This window comes from Podarcis gaigeae, assembly GCF_964106915.1.
Source record: "Podarcis gaigeae genome assembly, chromosome: 12".
Lineage (NCBI taxonomy): Eukaryota > Metazoa > Chordata > Lepidosauria > Squamata > Lacertidae > Podarcis > Podarcis gaigeae.
The window spans coordinates 1,658,276-1,685,608 of NC_139688.1; the positions used below are offsets into that span (position 1 = coordinate 1,658,276).

Consider the following 27,333-nt stretch of genomic DNA (forward strand, 5'->3'; position numbering starts at 1 on the left):
CTTGAACCTGTTGGCCAATAAACTTGGATCTTCGGCAGTTTGCTCCTGTCTCCGGCTGAGCTTCTTTCTTCCGCAAGAATCCACGGACTCTGTCCGATTGGCTGGGTGGCAGGGTAAATTCGCACCCAGATTTCCGTAACAGCTTGGCGCCCAACGTGGGGCTTTGAGCGGTTCTCCCGAGCTGCTGACCGGGGGCCCCGAGATCTTCAGCCGGCTCCGGGCCACTTTGCCTGGGAAGACCCTACTGGGACCTCCGGCCATCTTCCGGGCGGTAATCGAAAGCCCCAGGAGTTCAGCCGGGGAGCAAAAGGGATCCAGCCGGCTTATTCATCGATCCCGGGATCGGATCAACACAGAAGACTCGTGAGTATAGGAAAGAAATCCAGTGCACTGGTGGGAAAGGGGGTGGAATTCTCCTGGCAACCGAATTCTCTGCCCTCCTCTCTATCGCTTCTTCTCACCTTTCTCTTGGTCCAGTAAGCGAGAGAGACCGTGGACCGCCGCTCGACCCGAAAAGGGGGTTCTGAGCTCTATCCCTTTCTCTAAACTCTCCAGCCAGCCGCACCAATTGGGAGCCCGAAGGGTAAGACGGAGAGACCCGACTTGAAAGATAGCCGACTCTCCGCAACGGGCATCCCAGTTGAAAGCAAGGGGTTGGAGCTCTTTTTCCGATCTTCCCGAGCGTCCTTTCTAGGGGGCAGGAAGTGGTCTTGCTTTCTATCCTAATCCCAGCCGCACCGGTCGGACTACGTACCCCGTGTACCGTAAGCCCGCTTCCGAAAGCAAGGGGGATTTTCGATCCGAAATCCTATCCAGGGACGACCCGATCTGACACCGCATGGCGCGGGCGTTCAGTAGGGCCCCTTTTCCTGAGAGTGATCGATAGGTAGGAGGTTGCCAGGGGGGGAATAGCCCATGAGGAATTGGGCGGGACCGGCAGAGTGGAAAGGGACCCCAGATTACTGGTTAAGGAAATAGGAAAAGGAAATAATACCGGATAGCTAGAGCTCTTTAAACTCTCTAAGGAAGTTGCCAAGCGACTAGGGGCCACTCTTATACTGCAAGCCCTTTATTGGCTCACCAAACTTTACCGACCCCTATCCCTCTCTCCTCTTTCTTGTCTAGACACGCGTGAAATATACTATGGGTACCCAGGCTTCCAAAAACGAGCGGGCTCACTCTGGGAGGAAGGCTTCCAGAAAGCCATCCCGATCCCAGAAGGATCCCGACTCTCCTCTCCAATTTGTTATCACACATTGGAAGTCGATTCCTGGCCACGAGTTATTATCTAAAGAAAAGTTAGAGGACCTCTGCTCTGAGATCTGGCCCGCCAGTACCACCTCGGCTAAACCTGAATTGCGCTGGCCGACAGGGGGTTCGTTCAATGAAGAGCGCTTGAACTATTTAAAGAAATACTTAATGGAAGAAAAACCCCGCCAGTTAGAATACCTGGCTGCCTTCGAGGCCGTAAGGAGAGTGCTCCAAGCCCCGAAGGGAACAACTTCTTATCAGCTACCTATAATGAATCCCGGGCGACAGCAGATGCCCCCCCCTTATGAAGACGAAGATATACAGCAGGCCCTGGTTCACTTTTACTACCAAGGACCACCGCCGTCTGACAGCGGTTCAAGTAGCGATGGAGAAGGGGGGGAAGGGACTCAAGACAGTAGAAGAGTCACAAGGCTACAAGCCAAGAAGGACCAAAAAGACCTCGGGTTTACTAAAACTAAGGACTCTGGACAGGCTAAACCCAAAGACCCCGGGCAGACCAAAGCTAAAACCCCTTCCTCAATGCTTCACAACACCATTGAAGATCCTGCCCCAAACAGAGATAGAGATCTCCCCTCCGAACCTTGTGGGTCTACGGCAGAGTCCCTGAACTATAACCTAGGAACCCCAGGGCCTTCTGACCAAGTGAGCTCTACTGTGAGCTCTACCGCGATCCAAATGCCTCTAAGGGCTTTGCCGATCCCGCCTCTCTCACCTGACGGAACCCCAAGAATGGTGTATACGCATCATCCCTTTTATACTTCGGACCTCGTAACTTGGTCCAACCAGATGCCCTCCCTGAGGGACGATCCGGACAAATGTCACCGCCAGATCAGCGCAATCTTTTCCACCCACAATCCTACCTGGGCAGATGTCCATGTCCTTCTGAATGCCCTCTTTAACGAGGCAGAGAAGGCGGACATCCTGGCTAAAGCCGGGGAAGCTATAGAATCGCCCGATTACCAGAGGGGACGGCCCCAAGGATTGCAGGCGCTCACCGCACAATGTCTCCGAGTAGAACCTACATGGGATTATAACACGACAAACGGGATCTGGTGCTTAAAATTATTTAAGAAAGCCATTCTGGACGGCGTGAAGGCTGCAGGTCAACGCACCGTTAATTGGACCAAAGTCCAAACGGTAATGCAGGGACCGAACGAACACCCTTCTGATTATTATACGAGATTGGTCTCTGCCATCAAGACCTGGGGGGGAATAGACCCCGAGAATCCACAACACGAAGTAATCATTAAAGGTTTCTTCAAGGATCAGGCCTGCCCAGATATTAGGAAAGCCCTGAACCTTCAAATTGGATACGATGGAAAAAGTATAAATGAAATCTTGTCCATTGCGAAATCCATCTACAACTCTCGAGATGAAAGAAAGAAAAAGGAGAGTAAATCCGAGGTCGAACAGATCTTGGCCTTGAGTATGGAGACTACCTATGGCCCTAACCGAGGTAGAGGCCTCAACCGAGGAAAGGGGGTCCGGGGAGGAGGACCTCCTAACCCCTATAGGCAATGGGGACCGGGGACTGGAGGGTGTTACTACTGCCAGGAAGAAGGTCACATAAAAAGATTCTGCCCTTACCTAAATACGTCAACCTACGGGGGGCACGAATCCAAGTCCTTCCCTGCTCGAGCCAGCCACCCTCCTTTCCCCCCGCAACCCAACGTAACCCCAGGGTACACCAACCACCAACCGGCGACTTATGCTCCACCAACGCCCTCGAACCCGACGCCTCAAACCCGACCCCAGTCAGGACCCCGGACCCAGATGACAGCCATAGACCAGTCTGCTCACCCTTGGGCGAATGCCACTGCGCCTCCCTTGCATCCTCCAAACCAACCACCTCCCGATGATCAGGACACCTATTGACAATTAGAAGGGGATCCCACTCAGACCCAAACCATCTGCCCCGTCCTTGCACTGTCACCTGAGGACCCGGTCTGCACTATTGAGATTGACGGCCACCCCTACCAATGTCTGTTGGACACAGGGGCTACTTATTCCACCCTAACCAACAGCCACCTGGAACCAGGGACAGTGACCAAGAAAGTAATGGGACTGGACGGGATACCCCGCACTTGCCCGCTCTCGCGACCGGCTAAGGTCACCCTCGGACCATTACTAGCGGAACACACTTTCCTTTTAACAAGCAGCCCTGTCAATCTCCTCGGCAGAGACCTCCTCTGCAAACTTAACGCCACCATTAAATGCTCCTCCGATGGCATTTACCTACATATGCCAGGGGACTCTATTCCCATGTTCCAAGGTATCGTTCAGGAATCTAAAGCGGACCGACAGTTTCCCGAACTCCCTCTTGACCTCGAAACCGACTTGCCCCCCTCCCTATGGGGCACTGAATCAACCTCAGTCGGGCTCTTACTCTCCGCCACTCCAGTCAAGATCACGTACCGAAGTGACCTACCCTTCCCATGTACCAAGCAATACCCTCTGCCCAAAGAAGCCATAGAAGGCCTAACACCCATGATTGAGGACTTCCTCGAAAAGGGGATCCTAGTCTCGTGCGCTTCACCCTGTAATACTCCAGTTCTCCCGGTCAAGAAACCCGCTAAAGAAGGGGAACCTATACGGTACCGTTTTGTGCAGGACTTGAGATTAGTGAACCAATTCGTAATACCACGACACCCAGTAGTGGGAAACCCGAACTCCCTCCTAAACGCAATTCCAGCGGGAACTACTTGGTACTCCGCTGCGGACCTGTGCTCTGCCTTCTTCAGTATACCCCTGGACCCGACCAGCCAATTCCTCTTTGCATTTACCTGGGGGCCCGGTCAACTAACTTGGACCAGACTTCCCCAAGGCTATGTAGAGTCGCCCGCAATTTTTTCGGCCATATTACATCAAGACTTAGAGGACATCCATTTACCGGCTAGCTCCACCTTACTCCTTTACGTAGATGATATTTTATTGTGTTCTACCACTGAAGAGGCGTGTAAGACAGATACTAAACACCTCCTATCAGAACTGGCAAAGAAGGGACATAAGGTGTCCCCAAAGAAACTCCAATATTGTAAACAAGAGGTCAAGTATCTGGGACACATCCTGGGTGTAGGGACCCGAAGTCTAGCCACTGACAGGATTGAAGCAGTCACTAAAATCCCTCTCCCAAAAACGAAACGACAGCTGCGCGGCTTCCTTGGCATGGCCGGCTTCTGCCGAGCATGGATCGCTGGTTACAGCGAAATAACGAAGCCCTTAACTGTTATGACGCGTCAGGACCACCCAGACACTTTGGTCTGGGAAGAGGAAGCTTACAACTCTTTTGAACGACTAAAACGGGAACTCAGATCCGCTCCTGCCCTAGGATTACCCGACTACCGAATCCCGTTCAACCTATTTATTCACGAGCAAATGGGAGTAGCCTCCGGTGTCCTAACCCAACCCTTCCGCGACCAAGAGAGGCCAGTAGCATATTACAGTCTGCAACTTGACAACACTGCTAAAGGGGCTGTCAGTTGCCTGAGAGCCATTGCAGCCGCTGCAGTCCTCCTCGAGAAGGCTCAAGAAACAGTTCTGGGCCATGAAATCACCCTTCACGTTCCCCATTCGGTCTCAACCCTCCTAACTCTAAAAGGATGCCACCATTTCTCAAACTCACGCCTCAACCGGTACGAAGCCCTCCTCCTAACCCCAACCAATGTTACCATTAAACGTGTCAACTCGCTAAACCCCGCTACCCTGCTACCCCTTCCCGATGATGGCACCCCACATCATGACTGCACCACCATAGTCCGGCAAGCTGAAAAGCCTCGTGAAGACTTAGATCATCTTCCCCTAGAGAATCCCGACCTAATACTATATACTGACGGCAGCTCTAAAGTAATCGACGGGGTTAGAAAGACTGGGTATGCAGTGGTCACCGACTTCGAAGTACTAGAATCAAACCCAATCAACTCCCAGTACAGTGCCCAAGCCGCTGAGTTAATCGCGCTACTGCGTGCCTGCGAGATAGGTGAAGGGAAGCGGGTAACCATTTATACCGACAGTAAATACTGTTTCGGCCTGGTACACACAACCGGTCAAATTTGGCTCCAGAGAGGCTTTCTAACCGCCGCCGGGTCTCAAATCTCGCACGCCGCCCTAGTTGAGCGACTTCTCACGGCGATCCATTTACCTGCCGCTATAGCCGTCGTCCACTGCAAAGCCCATACCAAGGGTAGGGACTCAGTTTCTAAAGGAAACAGACGAGCCGACAAAGCCGCACAAATGGCTGCCCTACGCATTCCTAACAATGAATCCGAGTTTCAAGCCCTCCTGCTACCAGCAGACCTAGACCTTACAGAAATTTACAAATCTGCCCCAGAGGATGAAAAGGCTATGTGGGAATCGATAGGCGCCACCGAACAACAAGGCATCTGGGTCCTCCCCGATGGAAGAACCGTCCTTCCAAAGGCCTGGACTCCAAAAGTAGTGAGGATTCTTCATCAGCGGACACATTGGGGAAAGGGGAGATTAATGGAACATGTAATTAGATCTTGGTATGCACCCGGGATAGCTGCTGCCGCAGCAGCAGCATCAAAGAATTGCATTACCTGCCATCGCTTCAATCCGAAGCGTGAACCCAGGAGGCCACCGGGAGCCAGACCATGGGCCTTTGTCCCTTTTGAGAATTTGCAACTTGACTTTATTGATCTGCCCCAATGCCAAGGCTTTAAGCATGCTTTGATTATAGTGGACCAATTCTCCTCGTGGGTGGAGGGATTCCCTTGCCGAAGAGCTACCGCATCCGTAGTTGCCAGGGCCCTCCTACAGGATATTATTCCCCGCTATGGCATACCCCGACGCCTTGACAGCGACAGGGGAACCCACTTTACTGCAGAAGTGGTGCAATTAGTTGCCAAGACACTCCAAATTAGATGGGATCTCCACACCCCGTACCACCCACAATCCTCTGGCCAAGTAGAGCGCATGAACCAGGAAATAAAAATACAGTTGGGCAAACTTTGCAAGCTCACTGGCCTAAAATGGGTGAATGCACTCCCACTGGTCCTTCATAACATCCGCAGCGCCCCAACCGAACGTTTGAAACTCTCTCCATTCGAACTTTTATTCGGGAGGCCTCCTCCCGTCTACAACACTTTATTCCCACTCTCAGAACTGGAGCTAGGAGAAACAGAACTTACTAATTATGTTATTCAGCTCCAGACACAATTACAACGTCTCCACCACTACGCGGCCATCGAGGGACAAAACCTGCCCATCGACGTCCATGCTCACTCCTTCCACCCTGGTGACTGGATTCTCGTCAAGGTCTACCAGAAAGAACCACTCCAACCCGCGTGGGAAGGCCCCTACCAAGTACTCTTGACCTCGCCAACCGCCGTGAAAGTAGGTGAGAAGTATTCTTGGTTACATCATACTAGATGCAAGTCCTCACCCCCTCCACAGGAGACGGAAGAAAGCAACGGTGAGGACTTCACATTTTCGACTCCACCTACTCCACCGACCTCATATATTGACGACGACGCTCAACAGACCGGACCAGCAGATCGGGGCCAAGGTCGGGCTCAACAGACCGGACCAGCAGATCGGGGCCAAGGTCGGGCTCAACAGACCGGACCAGCAGATCGGGGCCAAGGTCGGGCTCAACAGACCGGACCAGCAGATCGGGGCCAAAGTCGGGCTCAACAGACCGGACCGGACACCACGACACCCAACTGGACGTCCGAAATCATCCCAGATACCAACACCATTAAGCTACGTTTCAAACGCGGTGACAGCCGCGTTTGACAACTTCCCTCGCTTTTGACAGTTCATCTGACAGCTCCATTTGACAGCTCCGTTGACAGCTTCCTTCGTTTGACAGCTTCGCTTTTGACAGTTCATCTGACAGCTTCATTTGACAGCTCCATTTGACAGCTCCGTTGACAGCTTCCTTCGTTTGACAGCTTCGCTTTTGACAGTTCATCTGACAGCTTCATTTGACAGCTCCATTTGACAGCTCCGTTGACAGCTTCCTTCGTTTGACAGCTTCGCTTTTGACAGTTCATCTGACAGCTTCATTTGACAGCTCCATTTGACAGCTCCGTTGACAGCTTGCTTCGTTTGACAGCTTCGCTTTTGACAGTTCATCTGACAGCTTCATTTGACAGCTCCATTTGACAGCTCCGTTGACAGCTTGCTTCGTTTGACAGCCTCGCCTTGCAGCCCTCATTCGTTTGCCCCACACGCATCTACACCATGAATCTGGCCTACGCCGTTCTTCTTCTCGCCGCCATATCCTGGGTCACTCTCACATCATCAGACCACTGCACAGGGTTGCAAACAGACTATCACTTCTTGGACTATCATGAGGTCGAGACGGGAAGGTCTAACCCTGATCGAATGGGGGACTTTGATTTCTGCCTTCCAGAGTCTCGAGTCTTACTGCGCCATTCTTTAGTACCCCGACTCGCCAACGACGAATACTGGGAACTTTTCGTCCGAAACAAGGACCTGCGCCGTATCGGGTCCGCGGCCCTCACTCTTGACCACTCCTCTTACCGGCTGACCTGCCAAAACGGGACTTATCTTCTCTACGCCAACGGAGAGATCTCCCACAACCCGAACTGGACCGAAATCGAGATAGGAGGGGCCTCCCACGTTTATACGGACTCAAATCACCCCTCTGGAAACTTGATTTTCGGGTTCCAGTGTCTCCTCTCCACCCCAGAAACCAGGAAGTCTCAACTCCAGGGACTCTGCTTGCGACGATTCTGCTGCTTATGGAACCTAGGGGTCACTCACGAGTGGAAAGGGGCTGAATATCTCGAAGGTTGGCATCATCCTATACACCCTTCACGCCCCCCCTCATGGGACCACGTCGGACCCCTGAGATGCGGCGGTATCGCCAGGGATAGGCGACTATTAAACACTACTGACCCACTCCACCCAGTCGGCACGGCACCTCGACAATTCGGCACTGACTCTGCATTCCCGGGAGAAGACCTCCTCTCATCCTGGGAGCAAAACTCCTACATTAAACTTCTCAGTCAGGTGGCAAAGGAAGCACCCTACCCAGACTGCTGGATCTGTGCCCACGCGCCTAGCCACCTCCAGCAGAGTCTCCCACTAGTCCCAGTGCCAGTGACCCTTGAACAATTCCGTTCCGGAAACGTTACTTCCTGGAACCTAACGGCGCTCAACTTGACACATCAATATCTCTATCTCACCGGCCCTACGAAGGGGCCCCTTTGCCGCAGCTTCTCCGGAGAAGGAACCTTCATTGGATCCAGTACATGTTCAAACACTCTCGAAATCCTGCCCACTGGCCTGGTCACCGTCACCAGTGCAAGAGAGTCCCGGACTTTCCCTAACCTTACCGTCGCCTGGGCCGCTGCCGTCGGACACCCCTTTAACTGGAGGCCCCAACCCTCAGACTCCATGCTGTTGCAAACCTTTGCCTCCGGCAGAATGGAATCCTACCTCAGCGGCCTATTCTGGGTGTGCGGACACCGTGCATATACATGGGTGAGCCCACACATGTCCGGATCCTGCTTCGTCGGCTACATTGTCCCCGGAATTAGGATCGTCCCACATCTACCCCCCGGAAGACAACGGAATAAAAGGGAGCAAAAGGAGTTGTCAGATCTGTCAGACGTTGCTGCAAATGGAGAGACCGTAGGCCGAGCACTTTTCCCGGCCTACGGTGCCGGTTCAAACCATGTGGATATCCTTCGACTCACCGACATCCTCCTTAAGTTTATGCAGGAGGCGACCCAGATCACGGACTCTCTCATGTCGGAACTAACCGAGGTAAGACAGATGGCCTTACAGACGAGGATTGCTACGGACTTCCTCTTATCTAGTCAAGGAGGCACCTGTGCCTTAATAGGCACCGAGTGCTGCACATACGTGACTGACCAGACCTTAAACATAACTGGGCATTTGAACAATATTCACGAGTTAGCAGGGAGGCTACACGATATCCGACATGAGGGACTATCCGATGTGGACCTGTGGGGATGGTTGCCCAAGTTGGGCTGGCTCCGACAATTATTGAAAGTCATGCTGCTCATCGTCTTGACCGCTGGTCTTTGTGTGTCTATCTTATGTTGTACTGTGCACTGTATTAATCCCTGTTGTTCCCTCCTCCGCCTCCGCCACCCTGCCTCGCCTAACTCCTTCTCTCTTCGAGCCTATTCTCGTTCCCAACATACCCCCACCTTCCCTGACTATGTACAGATGAGGCATCTGGGAGAAGGGGAATATGAGATCACAGAAATTTAGCGCTCCTGTGGTGCGGAGAAAGGATTTGCAAGTTCCTTCAGAACTTTGATGCAAATCTATCTCCGAATGGGGGACTGATACGGATCGGAAAGGGGGGGTACCTTCTTTGCCCCTCTCCCTTGAACAACCGAGGCGATGACCTCTAGGGTATCCCCGTTCACCCACCCTCAGTTCCCCTCACCGTCGCACAAGCACCACACCTTCCCCAGAACCCCTTTCTACCACGAGCGAAATAAGCTCGAATATATGAATGTATTCTCTTATCCTTTCCTATGGCTATTTGCGCTCCATACTCAGAACGAGTAGACCGGGCGCTCCTGTATCTCCGCTTATTCCTATGGCTGCGTCTTGGCCAATCACAGGCATGCATTCGTCCTGCAGGAGCTAGCTCAGACAGCTTTGCACGCCTCATTGAACCTACTGACAAGCTGCTGACGGCCCCCCACTGTGAGAACAATGGATCCGAAACTGGAGAACTCGTAAAACTGTCAAAATGTATCCATTCCTGTTACAATGTATCCATTTTGTTTCCGCTTTTGATTACCAATACCAAATAGACCGAATCACATAGGAAACCTTTGGAAATTCACATAAAATCAACCACAACTCCGATTTCTTTGCTCTTGGTGTCATTCAACTCAGCCCCTTCTGGACTCCATGATGTGATCCCTACTTCCATAATCCCCGGAGCGGCCAGGCACGTACACAGGAACCTCTTAATCCTGTCAGATCGCTTCGCATAACCCTTTCCCCGGGCAATACCAGGTGGCAGACGATGCATATCTATGACCCTTTGTCCTGCCACCACCGGTACTTGATAAACGATTGTCTATGTGTATTTCTCGCTCTACATATTTCCCCTCCCTTGTCTCAAATGCAAATGAATGTAACCCCACCTTTTCTCTGAGACACTCATGACGTGTGTAATATATTCATGATGCAATCCGTGAAACCCAACCCTCCCATAATGAATTCATGACGTTTCGCGCACTGTATTCTGGGACTTGGAGGGAACTTTTAAAAGTTTATGTCGCCCCACTCTCGGGGTTCAATCTCGTCTTGAACCTGTTGGCCAATAAACTTGGATCTTCGGCAGTTTGCTCCTGTCTCCGGCTGAGCTTCTTTCTTCCGCAAGAATCCACGGACTCTGTCCGATTGGCTGGGTGGCAGGGTAAATTCGCACCCAGATTTCCGTAACATACTGTAATTTCAAAACATACCAGATTGATTGCTCAAATAGACCACAGCTTCCTCCTTTTTTGGCTTTGCTAACCTGCAGCCACTTTTGTTAAAATAGATATTGTTAAGTAAAATGATGTGCTGTTTCTGTAACTGAAATGCATTAAATTAATGGGCACGTTCCTTTCTTGTACTGCAGACCGATATGGGAACAGGAAATGTAATTTATGAAATTTATGACTTGCTTGCTTGGAAATCAGACCCTCCAAGTGTCCTTATTTTCCAGGGACATCCTTGATTTAAGAGAAGCCATCCCAGTTTCTGATTTGATCCCAGAATGTCCCACTTTTCCTTAGGACATCCCTATTTTCACTGGAGAAATGTTGGAAGGCATGGAGTTACTCGACCCCCGAGCCATCTGACGGCAATCCTGTATAGGGAAGGTTGTTTTTTTAATGTTTAATGTTTTATTATGTTTTTAATATTTGCTGGGAGTTGCCCAGTTTGGCCACCTGACAGTTCTGGATTGCAGTGAGGGGCCCGACCTGATCTGGGGCTGTCTCGACCCAATTTGACCCAAGCCCAGATCCCTCTCAACTGGCTCAGGATTTGGGCTGATGGATTGTTGGTGAAGGACCCTGTGTGAGAGGCAGGGAAGTAAGGATCTTCCAAGGTGGGAAGCTGGGAGAAGAAAGAGAAGCTCCCAGATGAGAGTTGGGAGGCTCCACCCCCTTCTGTGTGGGATAAGAGTTCAGATCTACCTGTCAAAGAGGACTTTGCACCTTCTCTTCTTCTTTAGATCAATTTGCTTTTCAATGAAATGTAATATGAAAAGTCTGAATAAAACCTTAATTATAAAATACAGGGGAAAGGATTTGGGCTTCAACTGAATGGGTTGCACAGCTCTGCTACTCAGCATGTCCTCCTGGCCCTACTAAAATCTCATGCTGCCTCAGGTGTGGTGGAGACACTCTCTCAGCAGTCAGGCTGGGTTAAGGGCCAACTGCTGGTCCAACTTCTGTATGAGGAAAGGGTGCCATCTTTTAATTCGCCTCAGGTAGCAAAATGTCTTGCGCAGGCCCTGCTCAGGAGACACTGATGAGACCATTCTTAAAGAACAGAGTAACTTTTATTTAGAGGCTGTTTCACGGCACAGCTGCAGGAAGCAGGCAAGGAGCAGTAAAACATGACTCCCCAAACATGGGAGAAATCAGTGGGCAATTGTGGTTACAGCATACATTGTTCAAAATGCAAAGTGCACAAGACATCTCCAGCAGTCAAGTCTCTCAGCAATCTCTCAGTGCAGGGAAAGAGGCGGGATCTGGTCTGACCTTGTTGTCAGTCAGCAGAGGTGATCTGGTCATGCCCTAGTCGCCTGCTGCTGAATATGGCTTCTAGGCATGGATCCTTCAGACCGGATTTCTGATTCAGCTCCAGGAATTCCTTGGTAGGGAACCCCTTAGCACTGCTGGTACAAACAACAATAGAATATTCTCCCCCAAAATGCAGATATATCCAGGGTTAAATGTTTTCAAAAAGAAATTATATCCTACTGGATCTTCAAAAATACATCTAGATGGCTAACAATGAGAAAATGAAAGAAAAAATATTACAAGTAATCACACACACAGAGATTCCGATCAGTCGCCAGTTGAAAATATACTCTGGAAACCAGGCCTTATGAGGAACGGTTGAGGGAGCCGGGTATGTTTAGCCTGGAGAAGAGGAGACTAAGAGGAGACAGGAGAAACATCTTCATATCTGAAGGGCTCCAGAGGGTAGGAACCAGACCCATGGATTCAAGTTACCAGAAAGGAGCTCTGACTAAATATTAGGAAGAACTTTCCGATGGTAAGAGTAGTTTGACTGTGGAAGAGGCTGTCTCTGAAGGTTGTGGACTCTCCTTCATTGAAGGTTTTTAAGCAGAAGTTGGCTGGCCATCTGTCATGGATGCTTTAGTTGAGTTCCTGCATTGCAGGCATTGGACTAGATGACCCTGAGGGTCTCTTCCAACTCTGCAATTCTAAGATTCTATGGATAAGGAAGAATGGGAGAGAGATCAATCAGGTAGGTCAAAGCAGAGGCTCCTTGTTGGCAATTTTCTGTATTCACTCAGCTACTTTCCTCACTTCCTTCAGGGACCGGATTCGCTGCTGATATCCAGGCTTCAGCTCCTGTTCTTCGGACATGATGAGCAGATCAATGTACTCTGGGGTAGAGAGTGGGTTGGGCTTCAGTGCAATCGCCTGAAGGCGCTGGAGGCTTTGAGATGAGCTCTTGATGAGCTCTTCTAAGATGTGTTTCACTTCTTCATAGTCCTCATTAAGGTTTTCAAGCAATTTCTCTGTGGTCATCAGCTCACCAGAGGCACGTTCATACTTTTGCTTCAGTTCTTCATAGGTCCTTCTCTCTTTTTTTGTGGTATATTCAAATTTGTATTTCTGATTGTAGTGCACACTCCACTCACACTGGTGCGGACAGACTCTGCATCTTCCTGTCCTCTTATTGATAGCTGCACAACCATGCTTATCTTCATCTCTAGGAATTCTACAAGGATAGTGACAGGTGAAGTGACAATTCATGCAGTTAGTTATGTATTTTCCCATGCCAGATATATCCTCCTTCTTTGGTACAGTTACCTCTACCTCATATGTAAAGTTTCTGTTTGCCGACATGTCAACCTTATGCTTGTCCAGGACTTCCTGTGTCTTCCTCAGTTCTTCCAGCTTGACCAGTCCAGCTTTGATTTGGGGCTGCAACCCTTCAATAGCAGCTTCAAGCTCTTTTCGCTCCCTGAGCACTTCCTTTGTCAATGTTAAGCTCTTGCTTTCTAGCGTGTGGGATGAATCAAAGAAGGTCTTCATGCTCATGGTGCCTATTTTCCAAAACATTTTATCAAAATTGAAGTTGCCTCCGGGCTCCACTGGATTGTTGGCAAACAGTGCTGAATTGTTGAATTTGAAGTGCACAGGGGTGCCCTTGGCATCCTTGGCGCATGGTACATTGGCTTCCTTAATGGCCTCGAGAACAGGAGGGGTCTGTCCATCTGCAAATGTGATCAGGACTTGGATGTTGTCCTTTATATCTTTGCCAAAGATGGAGAGCACAGAGTCAAAAATGTATTTCTGGGCATGAGTTAAACGAGCAGAAGAGGCCTGGACGACAATACAGATGGCGTCTATATGATCAGTGCCCCCTGGGGAGGAGAAAAACTCCCGGATCTGCTTTGTTATCAACTTGTCATGCTCTATTCCTCTTGTGTCTCCAAATCCTGGAGTGTCAATAATGGTGAGGGAATAGGGGACTTGGACACCCTTGCAGTGGTGGACAACGTAGGCAGTCACTTCTGATGTTTGGCTTTCAGCTTGGCTTCTGTTGGTATTTTCATGAATAAGTTTGAATCGGAATTTATCTCCCCATTGCACACCCAAGACATAATTGATCATCCCATTGATGAGAGTGGTTTTCCCTGACCCTGTTGTCCCCATCACCATAATTACTTTGTTGGGGGCATGAATGTTCTCTTTCCCTAGCTGGTATGTTAGACAGGATCCAGAGACATCCTGTATGGGCTCCAGGGGCAGAGCATACACTGCTGGTGGCCCATCCTCCACGCGGGTGCTGCCTTGGAGGTATTTACAAGCTACTCTCTTCTTGTTTCCTTCCAATGTGGAAACCTCAATCTCTTTGCTGGGCTCACTCTCAGCCCCACCGGCACACATGGCTGAGACTCTGAATCTGTAGGGTGTCTGGGGCTTCAGACCATCCATCTCACAGAACTCTGTTTCCTTCCCTGTTCTTTTTTCAGCCCATTCATCTTTGTCCTTGCTTTTTGCCTCTCCAGCCTCTTCACGGTAGTCCACTTTGTATTCCTTTATTACAGCTCCCTGGCCAAAGACCTTTGGGCTCTCCCAGACAAGACTGATTTTGGAAGACTCTGCGATTATCACTCTCAGTTCCCCAGGAGGGCTGGTAGGACGTGTCTGTACAGATCTACTCAAATCACTAGTCTCACTAAGTCCTGGTTTGCTCCTAGCGGTGTATCGGAATTGGTATTCTGTGTTTGCACTCAACCCTCTCACTTGGAATGTCTCCTGACTGTCCTCAGTATTCACAATCTTCCAATTTTCTTCTCCTGCAATCTTGTACTCTACTTGATAGCTGGAGATTGAAGCCCTCCCATACTCAGCTGGTTGAAATGTCAGCTGCACACTCTCATGTCCAATTCGGCCAATCAGTGGAGGGAGAGGTTTTGAGGGCAACTCAAAGTTGCTGCTGACCATCTCCCCATCTTCATAGAGGTAAATGGAAGCACCTGGGTTGTTTTGATCTGGGACAGAAGCCACAAGGAACCGGGTATTCTCATTTGATTTATTGACCAGGGCAAAATCTGTAATGGATCTGGCAGCTTTACGAGCATTCCGATTTCTCTCTTGGTGCTCAAACCAGGCTTGACTGTTCTTGGGTGTCAACTGGCCACTGGTGGAATTTGCTGTTTCCTGAAAAAAATCTTTCTGAAGCCAGTCTTGTAAGGTGGCTAAAAATGGTTCCTCATCATGTAAAGAAGTGAAGGTAAATGAGACAACAAACTCATTCGCAGGGTTTAGCACGATTTCTTCCAGTTTGTTCTGGGAAGAGATTACTTCCATTCCACTTAGGATTCTAAGGTAAGAATTCACCAAATTAATCTCTCGTTCCTTGGCATCCAAAAACTCACTGAGTCTTTGGCTGTTGAAGGGAGACTGGTTAATGGACATTAAAATGTCCACCAGAGCACTTTCCTCTTTCCCCCCTCCCCGGATCAAAGGCAGGATTCCTGCCAGGTGTTTCTGGAAAGTCTGCCTGTGCTGCTTGCACAGATCCTTGAATCTCTTGATTTTCATCTTGAATTCTGGGAAGTTTTCAGCAACAGGATTCATAGCCAGATCATTACATCGCATGTTAATTTCATTCAGATTCTCCAAGACAGTTTGAGCATCAAAGATCAGAGTTAAGCTGATTTCACGCACCATCTTAGCTGCTCTGGAATCTAGCTTGGTCAGTGGGTACAGCCAAACTCTGACAGGCACAGCCTTCTCTCCATCCTCCCCGAGCTTTTGGGGCAGATCACTGTAGACTTTCATGGCATCTTGAAAAGTCACCGGATTACTTTCCAAAGAAAAATCCCCATAGAACTTGCAGCTGAAATTCTCTGTTTGGGCTTTTTCCTTCTCCTCTATCTGGACAGATGCTTCCCCTTTGATAGAGACTGCAATCAAGTTGATCGCAGCGTGGAGGCTTCCTTGTATATCTTGCACAGACTCAGAAGAAGAGACATTTCGGTCAAACACAAAGAAAGCCTGGGCTCCATACAAGATGGCAGTGACAACATGGGTGGCTGTGCCATGCTCAAAAACAGCTGGATAAATGACATTTTGGGTTCCCAAATGGCTCATGGTCAGCTGTGAATACTTGGTGGTAGCTTTGTACTGCAGAGTGACTCTGGCCTGTTTTGTGGACTTCTTGGTGGCTTGAAGGAATTTGCCTGATCCACCCACTTCAACCAATCCCCCAAAAAAACTGGCCTTGAGTGATGCTGAGACATTGAGGGCAGAGGCCTTATCATCGATGGAGTCAGATGCAATGATTTCATATTCAGCCTTGGGTTGAGGTTTGATACACAAGTCCTTCTGAAGCGAGTCATGGTCCCAGAGGGTGATTCCTAGGATAAAGCAGAGAAATATGCAAGGCTTGAGTATGCTCATACAAATGTAGAACACAATTAGCCTAATGCCTAAGGGTGTACAGAGAAACAAGGAGATAAAATAGAGCTATCACTGTCCACAATATCTGCACTCATGAATTTTGTCCCACTGTCATTCCCAACAAAATAGGTTTGTGCAGTTTTGTAAAACTTTGCAAAAGACAGGGAAAATCTTTGACCAGATATGATAGCGGAACAAATGTGAACATTTCATGAGCTTCTGTTGTACAGGCCTCAGAAAGGGGGTGGGCACTGGCTCAGCAGCAGGGATAAGATTAAATCGCCACCATTTAGGGCTGTGAACATCTCCTGCTTGAGGCCCTAGAGAGCTGGTGCTAGTTGTTGACTGGCACGGAAAAAATGGGTATATATAAGGAGAATTCCCTGGTGGCCAAGATCCAAGTTGGGACAAAACACTTTGGTGAGAGAACCCCAGCAGATTTAAAATCACAAAATATGCAACAAAGCAAAGTGTGGAAATTTAGGCTGTCAGACCTTTAAAATATGTGCTTGTGAGTTCCTTCCAAAATAGTCCCCCCCCCCAGCATTGAAAAAGACCACATGTTTGGTAAGTTCGTAATGGTTTACTTAAAAACTCTCCAAAGGTCAGATTCATGTCCTTTTCCATACAGCAGTCAGAAAACACAGGGAGTAAAACTTGGCTTAGTTACAGTGGTGAAAGTTGTTAAATTATTGGTACAGGAACACAACAATGGATTACAGTCCCTCCAGGTGTCCCAATTTTCCAGGGACAGTCTTGGATTTACAGAAGCCATCCCGGTTTCTGATTTGATCCCTGAAGGTTCCGCTTTCCCTTAGGCATAGGACATCCCTATTTTCATCAGAGAAATGTTGGAGGGTATGGAGTTATGTGACCCTTGAGCCAAGGAGAAAAGTAACTAGACAACCTATAGAAGACATCTGAAGGCAGCCCTGTTTAGGGAAGGTTTTTATGTTTAATGTGGTATTTTTCACGGAAAAAAGAACTCTCCATGAATGCTTCCCTTGTTCTCTTATAATGCAATTGTGCCCACCTGAGAGGTGCCGGAACTGAGTTCTGGCAGGTTCTGGCTGAAAAAAAGTCCTGGTTTTTTTACCTACAGTAATAATTGTGGAAAGATGTATTCTTAATGGCCTGCATAGGCCTGGTGGACTACAAAGGTTTTCAGCAAGCTTTAAAAAATTGAAACAGAACACACCTGCTGAATCTTTATTGACAGATGTTGATGGTGATGATTTGGGCCAAGACGATGCCAGCAAGGTTAAGGAGCAAAGACGCTATTACGGGCAAGAATACTTCTTTTTAATAAGTGGAAGTCTTGTCCAAATGAAGAGAACATAAAGGAACACAAACGTTGGCAAAAGAAGTGGAAGCAGACAGTAAGGGATGTTGAAAATGAATTTGAGGAGCATGTTTAGCACTGAAACTGCACTGTTTGGGCCAACTGCTAAGTGTAAGCTCTTCCTTGCACCAGCTCTACCTGGGATGAGGGCATCTTTACGACAGTCGTACAGCATCCCCAGCTGGAATGGGCGGCCCAGGGCTGGTATTTCAACCGTGTCATCTGATCTGTCCATGGCTCAGGTCCAGGTTGCTCTCCTGCCTTCACCTCCCTGCAAGAAACAAGAGATGTGAAGGACTCTGGAAAGATTATTCGGCATGCAAAGTGTGTGAGGAAAAGAGGAAGATTAGCACTACCATCCAAAGAGGGATGCCAACATGCCTTCAAGACCCCCCAAAAAGGGAGGTGGGAGGTAATGTCACATGGGGGGAATTAGACGGTTGTATGCAGTAGTTGCACATATTCAAGGCAGCTTGTGCAACTGATCTTCTTCCCTCCCATCCACAGTCCCCTGTAGCAGTTGATCTCCATCCAGTGATCCCTGCACCCTGAACAAAGGGGACTGTGTCACACGGAACTGCAGTGGGAGGCGAAATCACCCTGAAACTGGGCAAAGGGATCATGTGCCAATGGGGGCTCTGCTTGGACAGGATTCCTAGGCCCAAAGTCAGGGGAATCCCACTGCAGCCCTGTATGGCAGACACTACACTATCCAAGCCCTCTGGAAAGGGTTTGGGCGGGCACAAGGGGTCACAGGAGCTGGAAGGGAAGATCAATATTTTCCATGCACAACCACTGGGTGCTTCCTACACTGAATTTCCGTTTGGCTGAGAATTGTGCCTCCTGGGAACATTTCGGGTGGTAGAGACATATTCTAGCACCACCAGTTTTGGCACCACTCTGGCACAGTATTCAAGGAGGCTATCAAAGTGGGGAACTCATACATGCAGCCAGCCAAATCACACAACAACAACAATAATTATGAATGATGCTGCCATAGCTAACAGCGAGATACACAAAGTAGTATTTGGCAGAAACAAACTGCAGAGGAAACAGCACTGATCATGATGAATACAAGCTGAAATGGAAGTTCCTGCTCTCTTATATTACTCCTTGTGCTGCACCAAGACGTTCATGGCACAATGGGAGTCAAATAACACGGTAAAGGGATGGTATCCGCAATATACAAAATACTACTCCAAAATCTCACAAACTCCCTAGATACAATCAAAAAACAATGGGAGAATGACATAGGCTATGAGATTAACCCCACTCAATGGACCATAATGTGGTCTAAACCCCCCTTAAAATCCATATCAAAAAAGAAAAGAAAAAAGAATTCAATCTGAAAATCACCTGCAGGTGATACCTAACACCAAGGAAACTAGCACTAATACGCCCAGGAACCTCACCAAAATGCTGGAGAGGGTCACCTCCACAGGCACATATCTCCACATGTGGTTGGAGTGTCCCAAAATCCAACTATTCTGGACAACAGCCATACGATAAATATGTAAAATAAGCAAGCAAGTATTAGAAATCACCCCAGAATTGGCCCAACTAAACAGCTTCCAAGACAACAATGCCCATTTACACCACAAAGAACTCATAACCCACCTACTCTCAGCAGCCAGAAGCACCATAACCAGACACTGGAGAGACCTGTCAGGAGTAAGCATGGACCAAGGTACCAAATAGTATGGGAAACAGCCTTACTAGAAAAATTTGCCAATAAACTGAAACTGACAGGGGGACAAATAGAAGAAGACGCCTTCACCCCGGTATGGCTCCCCTTTATCACATACACAGCCCAACAAGACAATGACAAAAATCCACCAACAGCATACAGATCAATATGGCTAACCTGATCCAAAACACCCACCCACCCCACTCACACACGAAAACAAAGATCACCACAGCCAACCACAAACAAACAACCACACCCTAGGCCAACCCCAACCTCTCTCACCACCAAAGGAACATAAGTTAACAGCAAAGAACCTGCACAAGCAACGCTGACACCAAACCCCACATATATTAAGTAAAATAGAAACATAACCACCCCACCCCACACCCCCACATCTTTCCCCCCTCCACCTCTTTCCCCCTATTCTTCCTAATCTCTCAACAAATGAAACTGATTTGTAAAAAGAAAAATGTTACATGGAAAAAAAATATGATTTTAAAAAAGAAAGAAAATCTTTTGTAGAGGAACACAGAACTGTAGATTTGGAAGGCACACCCAAAGGTCATCTAGTCCAACCCCCTGCAACCTACAGGTGAAGAATCCCAGACGGAATCTCAACTAAAGCATCCAGGTCAGATGGCCATCCAAGCTCTGCTTGAAAACCTCCAAGGAAGGAGAGACCACCACCCAACAACAAGGGAGTGTGTCCCACAGTCGAACAGCTCCTTCCGTCAGAAGGTTCTTCCTAATGCTCAGCTGGAAAGTCATTTCTTGACATTTGAATCCATTGGTTCAGTTCCTGCCCCCTGGACCAGCAGCAAAGAGCCTGTTCCATCTTCCCTGTGTCAGCCCTTCAGGTATTTCAAGATGGCTTTCATATCATGTCTCAGTTTTCTCTTCTCCAGGCTAACCATAAGCAACTCCCTCAACCACTTCCCCCAAAAGCTTGGTTTCCTGACCCTTCATCATCTTGGTCTCCTGCTCCAGCACACGTCCAGCTTCTCAGTATCTTTCTTAAACTGTGGCGCCCTGAACCTTACAAAGTACTCCAGGTGTGTTGGAAGGGACCCCCTAGAGTAATCTAGTCCAACCCCCTGCAATGCAGGAATCTCAGCTAAAGCATCCGTTTACATTTAACCATTTCCAGGGTCTTTATTAAGACTTTGACTATGTTTACTGTTCATTAAATGTCTCCCAATACCCTTTCCCATCTGTCTGCAAAACAATTCAAGATTAATCCCAGTTGCCCTGTCTAGCCGATTCTCTTTTCAGGCATACGGTGACCACCATAGAGCCCATAACAATTTATTCTTTTCCGTGTTCTGGAACGGACATTCACTACATGCAGTCCCTAAAAGCAGCTAGTTCTGTACTGTAAAAGGCAGTTTAGCTAGGCCATAAACTCAAAAGTAAATGGAATAATCAAAATGATAGTTTTATGAAATTATATTCTCCAACACACACACACACACACACACACACACACACACACACCCCTGACCAGAAAACCCTAACCAGTTGTAGTGTGGGATGTATTTACACTGGTGAAAGGAAATTTCTCCCTTTCTGGGAAAGGCTCTGGCTGGGGAGAAACCTTCCTTACAACTGGCCTTGACTGGCTGTGAACTTGAGCTCCCTGTGCCTTTGCCTCTTTTGCTTTCACTTCACTTGGCAGAGCCCAGTCTGAACTCCCTGCACTCTGCGCACCAGATCCAGCACCACTTGGAAAAATCAACCAGTCCAAAATGCAGCAGCCAGATTACTGACCAGGCTATTAATGGGTTGGCAGAAACAGTTGCAGATTTGGTAGGAGAGTGTGGCTGGAATAATCTCCAAACTGCCAAAAGGGAGAAGAGCAGGGCCAAGCTTACAAGACAAAGCTGCTCATGTTTGCTCCTATTTCTTTCCCTTTTCGTAGAAATTTAGATATCCAAGGAGGGCTTCCTTCAGAGTAGTATCTTTACCCCCACATTCAAGGAGACCAGGACCACACCTGATGGGGCATTAGGTACCTCCAGCACCCAGCTGTTCATCCCACCACAGAGATGCCTGTGAATTCTACCAGGGAAGCTCATCCTCACCACCTTGCAGCTTGTCAACCTCCTTCTTAAATTGTGGTGCCCAGAACTGGACACAAGGTCTGACCAAGGCAGAAGAGAGTGGGACTATTACTTTCCTTCATCTGGATGCAAGACTTCTGTTGATGCAGCCTAGGATTGCATTAGGGTTTTTTGTTTTGTTTTTACTGCTGCATCTCACTGTTGACTCATTTTAAGCTTGTGGTCTACTAAGACCCCTAGATCCTTTCTACATATACTGCAGCAAGCCAGGTGTCCCCATCTTATATTTGTTTATTACTTCTAAGTGCAGAAACTGACATTTTATGCCCATTGAAATCAGTGTTGTTAGTCTTGCCCCAGTTCTTTAGTCTTTTACAGTCATATTGAATATTGATTCTCTCTTCTTCAGTATTAACTACCCTTCCCAGTTCAGTGTCATCTGCAAATTGGATGAGCATGTCTTTCTGTCCAAGTCAACAAACACAAACCCTGGTTAAGTGCCAAGACTTTGCCTGTGCTCGCAAAATCTGCTAAGGAGATTTCAAGCTTGCTGCCTTTAGCTGCAATCACTATAAACCTTGTCTACATGTTCAGTGTATTCCCTGCTGTCTTGTATGTATTCTATATTAACCTTGCTTATGATCGACATTTTTGTATTCACTCATAGGAAGTTTGTTTCTTGCTAGATTAGAAAAATAAAATAAGCATTAATGCCTACTCTCATCACCTCTAAACAGAGTTCAAGGCAGTACACATTTCAGCAGCACAAGAGATCTGACAAGGAAATGGGTCCTGCAATTTGCCACCTGGTCTCAGCCTCTCTTCCTGGGCAGCAGACCTTTCATTCAATGACTTTGCAAGGAGGGAAGATTCCTCCTATACAGAGTGGGGGAAACCAAAGGTGTGAGACAGCAGAACTGGAGCTGGAGCTGAGTTCCACCTATGCTCTGATAGTGCTTGCAGAAAGTGGGCAGGGTGCCAACCCTTTGAAGATCCCTCAGTTTCTCTTGACACCCCCAGCTTTCCCCCAAGATGAGGCAAAAGGAAAGGTAGGGCAGAGAGGGAGAGAAAGAGATCTGATGCAGGTCTCCCCCAAATTGCGAGGATTAAGAGCAATCTCAAACACGTTGCAGTCTTAAAATATGAGAAAGGGGCAGAGAGTAGAGAAGAATAAACAATGGGGGATGCCATCAATTACTGAAATACTTTCTCATTAGTTGATGGAGACTGGTAAAACAAACCAAGGGAACACACAGAAATGTCCAGGGTGCAATAGCCCAGATGGCCCACAGCCGCCAGCCCCATCCCTCCTGCAAGGAGGCAACTGGCAGCAGCAGAGGTGCTCAGCATCTTAGGAAGGTGTCATACCCTGAGTCAGGGCAGGGGTCCTCCATGTCCCTCCCCAAAGCCCGGGAGAGCCTTGCGCTGCAGCCTTCATTCCTTTGCTCCGAGTCTGGGCCCTGTCAGGATGGATTTGTGGCCTTTCCAAAGAGCCAGAGAGCAGGAGGCGAGGGCATCATCAGCTGGAACGGTTTGCAGCAGCCGTGCAAAAGAAGCCTTTGACAACAAAAGAAGCCGTGACAACTTCTAATGTGCAAACGTGTCTTACCAGAAACGTGGAAAGCGGATGAATCTTGCCTCCAAGTGGCTCTCTTGCTTGAGTTTGTCTCGGCTTGCGTTGGTCCCCTCTTAAAGCACAAGTCTGCTTCAGGCACAGAGGCCGCTTCTCTTATCTATGGTATTTGGGAGTGAAAAAGTGCAAGGGGACAAGGATCACTTTCAGGAGTAGAAGGAAGTTGCAAGATAGTGGAAGCCATTTCCACTTGTCAGCATTTCACTCCAAAAAGGCTCTTAAGCGGTGCATCGTAAACCTGGAAGGGACCCCAAGGGCCATCTAGTCCAACCCCTCCTGCGGCCTCCCCACAAGTCGGATCCATGCAGAAACAAGGTCCTTAGTTGCACAACCTTCCCTTTCCTAGTATCTGGACCCAAAATGGATCTATGGAAGCTAGTTGGCTTCATACAGCAGGGATCGACATCACGGGGGATCTGTTCTCCCCCCGGGGCTTTTGGGAAAGAGGTTGTCAGCAGGGCCTCCATCTTGGCCTCAGATATGGGGGCTCTTGGCAGTAGAGGAAGGTTTCCCTCAACACTGAGCCATAATCAGCCTCAATTTATATAAGATTAGGAGAGAAGAGGCTTTCTGGAGCAAAAGCAGTCAACCCCTGCAGGAGGGCCCTGAGATGTTTGGGTGAAGGGCTGTTGTACAAACAGCAACAGCAATAAATATTATCTTCCATTTTTATGCACTGTGGCAGCAGCAGGGCCATGCTCTGGGGGAACCCTTCCAACCCCTCACAGGTGAAGGAGGAAATTCTGTGTATTCAGAGGGTGGAGGAGCTGACAGGAGTTTGCCTCCCGGTATAAATGTGATGGGGCCGCCCCCTCCTGAGGCTGCTGAACTACAACTCCCACCACCAGGCGCTTTGGCCAGGCTAGCTGGGGCCGGTGGGAGTTGTAGTTTGGCAACATCTTTTGCGCCAAAAATCCCCCCCGCCTGCCCCAGGGAAAGGAACCTTTTGAACGCCTCATGATGAACTCCCCTCACAAATCTTATTTATTTGACTGGCCAAAGGCTCTTCCGATGCGGCTCTGGAGGGAAACATTTTGAACCTGCTGTTCTGGTGGCCTCAGGAAAAAGAGCGGGAAAATCCTAGTTGTTTCTGAGGGGAAAGCGTCTACAATTCTCCTCAGAACCAGTCCTCACACTGCTTAGGGCAATTCACTCCTTTTGCTTCTGAGGGGGTGGGGGGAGAGAAACTTGCACAGTCAGCTTCTAGGTTAACAATATTTGTTCTGCAATTTCTGCCCATCCTGCAGCGTTTGCACAAAACTCAAGAGCACCACTCCTTAACTCCTCTTGGAGTTAAGGAGTGGCCCTCTTGGCTCCGGTCGCCATTTCACGCATCAGAACTGTGGGGTTGAATTGATGCTGCACCAAAATGGCTGCCCTGTCGGGGAAGGCTTTTCCAGAGGGGCTTCCACAGAGGAGTCGGGAACCCCCAAGCCCACTCCCCAAAGTGGCCCTTACTGGCAAGCGGAGGGAGGCTGTTTCCCCCACCATGCTGGCCTCACAAAATGGAGCCTGGGGGCGCATTGTCTGTCGTGTGGCCCCAGGCTGAGGGGAGAGAAGAGGAGGCTGAGGGGATGCTCCCGCCTGGCCATGGCCTTATGAAGAACAGTGGCAGGATTTGGCCTGCAGAGCAGTGCCATAAGAATGGTGGGGAGGGCAGAGGGGACCCTCCGGGGGGGATGCCCCCCCACCATTCACTTCACCCTGAAGAGCCCCGTTTCTCCCCCTTAAATAGGTTTGTGAGCTGTGGTGGATCCTCAGATCCGGCCTTGGCTTTCCTCTGGCTCCACAATGATCTGGCATTATTAGATATATAATATATATTTAAAAATCTGTTGGAGGTCTGGCTGTGTCAGAGCATTGTGTGGGGCTCCTCTCTCCCATTCGTGACCAACTCTGCCTTCCCTCAGGGGACACGGGGGGGGGGGGGGCATTACTGGGCCCCTCAATATAGGAGGAGAAAGAACACTAAAAAATATCCAAATTCATTTCCTCAATTCAGAAATAATAACCGTAGGCATATAGGTTTTGAACACACCTTCAAAAAGTCTAATTATTTTTGCAGGATTTTCCTCAAATGAAGGATTTTGATTTTTCCAATTGCTAATATCGGAGCTTGTAAAAGGGACACTAAGACCCCGATCATTTGGCTGTTCCAAAGGATCATACACTTGCCGGAGAGGGGCCACCCCAGTGGGTTTGGACAAAGCCTTAGATTTAAGTGTCTCTACATGCTTTGTTGCCCTGTCCCACGCTGTTCTCAAAACCTTTTGCTTTTTACTCCAATTCTCATCCTGGCACTGGGCTGCTTCTAGAACCCAGGGGGCCACATCCAGTTCTGTTTTAAACGGTTCTACATACTGGAACGCACTGTCAGACTGCTTACTAGTCCATCTTATCTCTTTATCTAGAGTTTTCCTGAAGTCTTCATCATCATATTCATCATCACCTTTCTCTTCACCTTCCTTGCTTGCATCACAAGGGGGTAGGGGAGGGGCAGAGGGGGGAATCTTCTCATTTGGGTCCTCAGTCTGGGCACTGGGCGGAGAAGCAGCCCTATTTGCTCCCAGATTTGGTTGCCTTGGCGCAGTTGCTACATATGGCGGTGGGGGGATAATTATCTCCTCTTCCAGGACTGGCACAACTGGTGGCTTTTTAACTTGTAATTGTACTGAACACAGTTTGACTTGGGCAGTCACAATTCTATTTTTCTGAAGCCATGAGGGATTTTGATCCACATTGGCTTTCCAGATAGAAATATAGGGAATCTGATCTGTGTGGGCCTTGAAAATGTTACTCCATAAAATGTTGACCAAGTTTGGATCAAAGGATCCTCCAGGAGGCCATTCTGGTAAATACGAGGCCAGTCAACTTCACATAAATGTTGGAGTCTGCTTTTTTTGAGTTTACATCCCCACTCTTCTGCTTTCGTGGCACTTTTCCAGTTTTCCAGAAAGCTCTGTAGTGGTGTCTCAAGAATTGTTTTACTGCTTTTATTTCCCATGACTCTGGGATCCTGGGGACACTGGGACACTCAGCTCTCCTAACGTTTTTTTTTTTCACTCGGTCACAAGCCAGATGTTTCTTTCAACGTCCCACACACTCAGAATATTCACAGGAGTGTCCCCACATGCACATTCAGAAAAACCCATGCACCTTCCCCAATCCCCTTTTTACCAACACCAAAACCACAACCGGCAGCGCTTAGACTTCGACCGGGGCCCAGCAACACCCTTTTTGCTGCTTTTCTGGGCAAAACCAAAACCAGTGGCACCTTTTACTGCCCTACTGGTGGAGCTGATCAAACTCTCGTTGCTCCCACCTAACCCTGTGGAGCCTACCTTGTTCCTCGAGGTACCTTCTTTCTGCACGGCCGTTGCTCTTTCTCTCCGTCACTTGTCGCGTGTCTACTCAGGAACGGGTGGCCAGTCCCTCCCACGAAGTTGGCAGGATGCGCGCTGGAACTGTTGACCCGGGATCCCGAGCTGCTCGCCTTGCAGTGACGCCCTGGACCTCTTTGTCCCTCGATCTTGTGGAACGTGCTTTTTCCCGGCCCGATGCACCAGAAATATGTAGCCTTTTTAATCCATGGGTAGGAATAATTGTTGCACCTGAGCAGAGACAAAAGGAGCCAAATGACACCAAGGGGTTAAATCAGAGAAAGAGCGTTTTATTTTGCCGGGGGGGGGGGGCAGAGGCACCTGTGTGATTCAGTTCACAAAAGACAGGCCGCCCCGAAAACGTTTTACAAGCAGGTTTTATCCTTTTTTCAACCCCCTTTTTTCCTCTCCCGCTTCACAGATTCTTACATAGAAATGTTGCTTTTCGTTCTCTGGCTCTGCTCCCAGACGTATGTTGCAAATCAATGTACCAGGACAAGGTTATCTTGGATCTGGGAAGCGAAAAGCTTTACTGTTCTCAGCTCTGGGTTTGCTACAGCGTTTTTGTTACAGAGAGGACTGCTTAGCTCGTGCTTTTCGTCTTAGAGAAATATGCAGTTTTAAAATGCGTACGCCGAGGCCTGGCGGGGGGGGGGGGATTCACAAACAGTTTTGGGGCTTTCTGGGGTTACCCTAACTGTACCCCTTCACCGAGGGGCCTACCAGGTCCGGTTCCAGCCTTTCCTTTCCTGAAGCAAATTCTGTTTCCATGGGAGAAATGTTGGAGGGGAGGCCAAGAGTCCC

The 27,333-nt window shown here is 48.8% G+C and overlaps 1 protein-coding gene across 3 annotated transcripts in view; it reads right to left on the bottom strand.

The window, feature by feature from the left end:
- Positions 1–11,790: 11,790 nt before the first annotated feature.
- LOC310827680 (uncharacterized protein) overlaps positions 11,791–27,333 on the bottom strand; it is a 919,426-nt gene continuing 903,883 nt past the window's right edge. Inside the window, exons 2-5 of one of the 3 annotated variants that reach the window (XM_083703976.1) lie at positions 23,126–23,221; positions 17,908–18,040; positions 12,796–16,384; positions 11,791–12,148 (exon numbers count right to left, since the gene is read on the bottom strand). In XM_083703976.1, the coding sequence (XP_083560102.1) occupies positions 12,022–12,148; positions 12,796–16,384; positions 17,908–18,004 (3,813 nt within the window). In that variant the 5' untranslated portion in view covers positions 18,005–18,040; positions 23,126–23,221 and the 3' untranslated portion in view covers positions 11,791–12,021. Of the gene's footprint in view, positions 12,149–12,759; positions 16,385–17,907; positions 18,041–23,125; positions 23,282–26,490; positions 27,329–27,333 lie in introns of those variants that run through there. The other 2 variants (XM_083703975.1, XM_083703977.1) reach the window with 2 other exon arrangements.